This window comes from Ailuropoda melanoleuca, unplaced genomic scaffold (genome assembly GCF_002007445.2).
Source record: "Ailuropoda melanoleuca isolate Jingjing unplaced genomic scaffold, ASM200744v2 unplaced-scaffold1298, whole genome shotgun sequence".
NCBI lineage: Eukaryota > Metazoa > Chordata > Mammalia > Carnivora > Ursidae > Ailuropoda > Ailuropoda melanoleuca.
This window is the reverse complement of record NW_023181592.1, coordinates 3,415-8,862: the sequence shown is the minus strand read 5'-3', so window position 1 is coordinate 8,862 and position 5,448 is coordinate 3,415. Positions and strand designations below refer to the sequence as shown.

Below are 5,448 nucleotides of genomic sequence, written 5' to 3'. Positions count from 1 at the left end.
CTCCGCCCCGCGCTCCGCCGCCGGCCCGCGCGCGCTCCCGGCACGCCCGCTTGGGCACGCGCCCGCGGGCACCAGGATCCAAGTCCAGGCCGGGACGCTGCTGCTGGGCGCCCGGGCCGCAAAGCCTTGAAGCGCCTGCGGGGAGCGCGGATAGGGGTTGCAGGGCCAGTGGGCGAGGAGCTATCAGGTGTCTTCTCCCTCGATGGAGACCGTCCTGTCGTCCTTGAATAGACCCAGGAAGGTTTTTAAAAGAAGCAAAGTCTTCGCGTGCTGAAGCTTGTTTCGGAGGGAGGTGGCTGTAGATGTACCTGTCGCTCCGTCTTGCACCCTATGCTTCTGTGTTCTTCACTCTCCCTCCTATTCCTACAAACCGCGGGTGCCGGCAGCTGTGTGCACCCTACCCCCTCGTGACAGAAAGGACAGCCAAAGGGAGAGGGAGCAGACTGAGTAGAAGGCTCCTTACACCTCACTTCTCATTAAGTGCTTTTTATGTCTGCATTCTTTCCCACTGGTCCTGCCTGGACTCCACCACAATTCTTCCCACGTTAAAGTCCACCCTCCCACTGCTGAGTCTGTGATGTCCTTCAACTCTGCTGAATCACCTTTCCACCACCACTACCTAGCACCTACCATTTTTTTTCGTAACGTGGCTCAGATCCCAACTCATCAGTGCAGTTATCCAACAAGCATTTATTGAACTTGTAAGATGTACCAGACCCTGAGCTGGAGGGCCAGTATTTAGAGGTGGGCTTCTTGAAAACTTAATGCCTGAAGTTTAAAGGGATAGTCACTTACATGACTTTGACACATACAAGGTGCTGAGTGGAGAGACCAAGGGGTCGAGGGTAATAAAGGAGCATAAAGGGCATAAACCATGACTGCAGGTAGAGGAGGGAGTCATGGAAAGACACACCACCTAACGCTAGTCCCAGATACTTTCTAGCCTTCATCACATGTACTTATCTGATGATTTTAAAATATGCACCACTCATGGTCAAACCATCATGGAGAAGTCTCAAAAGAGTGTGAAGATTGCTCCTGTGTGTGCAGCAAATGAAATCCGAGGTGATGTAACCATAGGACCTAGGACAGTGATCCACTCTAAAGCACCAATTATTGCAGAAGCTGGGCGGATGGTGATTGCTGAAGTTAGCCTCATAGAAAAACAGGTGCTTATCGTAAATGCTCACCCTGATAATATCACCCCTGAGGCTGAAAATCCAGAACTGAAACCTATGATCATTGGCACCAATAGTATGTTTCAAGTTGGCTGTTATTCCCAAGCCATGAAAATAGGAGATAATAATGTTATCAAATCAAAAGCATATGTGGGCACAAACGTAATATTGACAAGTGGTTGCATCATTGGGGCTTGCTGCAACCTGAATACATTTGAAGTCATCCCTGAGAATACAGTGATCTATGGTGCAGACTGAGCGACCACAGCCTGATACTACAGCTGAATTTCATGACGAAAATCTTGCCAAACTACCACCACCTAAAGAAGACTATGAAAGGAAGCTCAACTCCAATTAAAAACTAGAAACAGTATATGGCATCAAGAGAACAGTATGTCTTTGACCACTGTCTTTTGAAAGGGCCACAGTGTTTGTTNTTTGAAAGAGCCACAGTGTTCTTGCACTTTCCTTATGCTTCCACACATACACTGGAAAACGTTTCTACCTTCCTGAAAGAAGACACTAGTTGAAGGAATGTTTTCTACACCAGCTAGATTCACTGAGTTAATAAGCATTCAACAATCTCCTTGTTTCCACACAGACACCTTTGAGAGAGCTTCTGTCTCCAGTTAAAGACATTCTTCGTTGAGCAAGACTTGTTTCCGGTACTTTACTGATGGAGCTAAATATGGGGCAAGTTCCTTCCTTCAGGTTCTACACATGAAATTAATAGTTTCAATAATTTTGGCAGATGTTAGCAAAAACATGCTTTCTACAGAGATGCATTTCACTGAGTTAAGTGAACGGCATTTTCCTTTTGCTTCCAAACACACATTCGCGAAAGCCTCATTCCCAAGGTAGGAAGATGTAAAGAGTTGGAAGACGGCTTCTACACAGACCTGTTACACTGAGGTAAGCACACGGCACTTCCCTTAGTTTTCCCCACATTTATTTATTTATTTATCTATTTATTTATTTATTTATTTTAGTATTATGTTAGTCACCATACAGTATATCATTAGTGCTTGATGTAGTGTTCCATGATTCATTGTCTGCTTATAATATCCAGTACACCATGCAATACATGCATCCTTAATACCCATCACTGGCCTATCCCAATCCCACAACCCCCTCCCCTCTGAAGCCCTCAGTCTATTTCCCAGAGTCCATAGTCTCTTGTGGTTCATTTCCCCCCTGTATAGCCCCCCTTCATTTTCCCCTTCCTTCTCCTAATCTCCCTACTATTTCTTATGTTCCACAAATAAGCGAAACCATGTGATAATTGTCTTTCTCTGCTTGACTTATTTCACTTAGCATAATCTCCTCAAGTCCTATCCTTGTTGATGCAAATGTTGGGTAATCGTTCTTTCCGATGGCTCAGTAATATTCCACTGTATACATGGACCATATCTTCTTTATCCATTTATCTGTTGAAGGGCATCTCAGCTCCTTCCACAGTTGGGCTATTGTGGACAAGGCTGCTATGAACATTGGGGTTCATATGGCCCTTCTTTTCACGACATCTGTTTCTTTGGGGTAAAGACCCAGTAGTGCAATTGCTGGGTCATAAGGTACCTCTATTTTTAATTTTTCAAAGAACCTCCACACTGTTTTAAAAAGTGGCTGTACCAACTTGCATTCCTATGAACAGTGTAAGAGGGTTCCCCTTTCTCCACATCCTCTCCAACATTTGTTGCTTCTTGCCTTGTCAATTTTTGCCATTCTAACTGGTGTAAGGTGGTATCTTAGTGTGGTTTTGATTTGAATTTCCCTGATGGCTAATGATTTTGAACATTTTTTCATGTGTCTGTTAGCCATTTGTATGTCTTCCTTGGAAAAGTGTCTGTTCATATCTTCTGCCCATTTTTATTTGATTATTTGTTTTTTGGGTGTGGAGTTTGAGAAATTCTTTATACATCTTGAATACCAGTCTTTTATCTGTAGTGTCATTTGCAAAGGTCTTCTCCTAGTCCATGGGTTGCCTCTTTATTTTGTTGACTGTTTCCTTTGTTGTGCACAAGCTTTTTATCTTGATGAAGTCCCAAATGTTCACTTTTGCTTTTGCTTCCCTTGCCTTTGGACACCTGTCATGAAAGAAGTTGCTGTGGCCAATGTCGAAGAGGTTACAGCCTATATTCTCCTCTATGACTTTGATGGATTCCTGTCTCACATGGAGGACTTTCATCCATTTGGATTTTATCTTTGTGTATGGTGTGAGAGAGCAGTCAAGTTTCATTCTTCTGTATAGAGCTGTCCAATTTTCCCAGCACCATTTATTGAAGAGACTTTTTCCCGTGGGATGTTTTTTTTCCTGCTTGTCAAAGATTAGTTGACCATAGAGTTGAGGGTACATTTCTGGAGTCAGTGTTCTGTTCCATTGATCTATGTGTCTGTTTTTGTGCCAGTACCATGCTGTCTTTGTGATCATAGCTTTGTAGTATAGCTAGAAATCAGGCAACGTGATACCCCTAGCGTTGTTATTCTTTTTCAACATTTCCTTGGTGATTCGGGGTCTTTTCTGATTCTACACAAATTTTAGGATTGTTTGTTCCAGCACTTTGAAAAATGTTATTGGTATTTTTATCAGGATGGCATTGAAAGTGTAGATTGCCCTACACTTAGCATAGACATTTTAACTACGTTTGTTCTTCCGATCCATGAACATGGAATGTTTTTCCATCATTTTGTGTCTTCTTCAATGTCTTTCATCAATGTTCTGTAGTTTCTAGAATATAGATTCTTTACCTCTCTGGTTAAGTTTATGCCGAGATATCTTATGGGTTTTGGTGCTATCATAAATGGAATTGATTCCCTAATTTCTCTCACTTCAGTCTCATTGTTCACGTATAGAAATGCAACTGATTTCTGTGCATTGATTTTGTATCCTGCCACGTTACTGAATTGTTCTATGAGTTCTAGTAATTTGGGTGTGGAGTCTTCAGGTTTCCCACATAAAGTATCATGTCCTCTGTGAAGGGAGAGAGTTTGACTTCATCTATGCCTATTTGAATAACTTTTATTCTTTTTGGTCGTATGATTGTTGTTGCAAGGACTTCTAGTACTATGTTGAATAATAATGATGAGAGTGGGCATCGTTGTCATGTTCCTGATCTTTTTCTTTTTTTAAAGTCAGAAAATACTTTTATTTAGCTCTAAATATATTGCTTATGTACGTATATATTTTTCACTACATGCTTCATAGGTAATTTTTTTGGATGGCAATATTATGTTGCAACACAGATGTAAAAGTCTATTTGTATAATTAAAAAGAACCCAATTTGAAGAACTTTTCTAAAATAATTGCGTTCAAAATTTACTTCTAGTTAGATTGTTTAAAAAAATCTCTTACATATTTCTTCAATTTTGTCTGTGTATTCATAGATCCAGTTTAGGAATTTGGGTTCCACCTTTTTCTAAGCTGTTGCATAATTTATATACAAGCAGCAATACAAAGAAGTTACAAAAATATTTTCGCCTTAGTGCGTAGTGATGAAAAAAAATAGAAATAATCCCAAAGTCTGCTTTTCATAGCCTTTGTTGTAAGAGATTTTTTTCTTTTCTTTTTTTTTAATTTTATTTTATTATATTATGTTAATCACCATACAGTACATCCCCAGATTCCGATGTAAAGTTTGATGCTTCATTAGTTGCGTATAACACCCAGTGCACCATGCAATACGTGCCCTCCTTACTACCCATCACCAGTCTATCCCATTCCCCCACCCCCTCCCCTCTGAAGTCTTCAGTTTGTTTCTCATAGTCCATAGTCTCTCATGTTTCATTCCCCCTTCTGATTACCCCCCTTTTCTTTATCCCTTTCTTCCCCTACCGATCCTCCTAGTTCTTATGTTCCATAGATGAGAGAAATCATATGATAATTGTCTTTCTCTGCTTGACTTATTTCACTTAGCATTATCTCCTCCAGTGCCGTCCATGTTGCAGCAAATGTTGAGAATTCGTTCTTTCTGATAGCTGAGTAATATTCCAAATCCAGTCATCTGTTGAAGGGCATCTCGGCTCCTTCCATGATTTGGCTATTGTGGACAATGCAGCTATGGGCTATTGTGGACAATGCAGCTATGGTCATGTTCCTGATCTTAAGGGAAAGGCTCTGAGCTTTTCCCCATTGAGAATGATATTTGCTGTAGGCTTTTCATAGATAGTTTTTNTTGAGAATAATGCTTGCAGTAGGCTTTTCATAGATGGCTTTTATGAGATTGAGAAATGTACCCTCTATTCCTACACTCTGAAGGGTTTTAATCAGGAAAGG

The 5,448-nt window shown here is 41.0% G+C and overlaps 1 protein-coding gene across 1 annotated transcript; it reads left to right on the top strand.

The window, feature by feature from the left end:
- Nucleotides 1-1,004: 1,004 nt before the first annotated feature.
- On the top strand, nt 1,005-1,543 carry LOC117797767 (dynactin subunit 6-like). Its single transcript, XM_034650226.1, is given in 3 exon segments — nt 1,005-1,426; nt 1,428-1,454; nt 1,456-1,543. Coding segments are annotated over 3 exon segments (537 nt in total).
- Nucleotides 1,544-5,448: the final 3,905 nt, after the last annotated feature.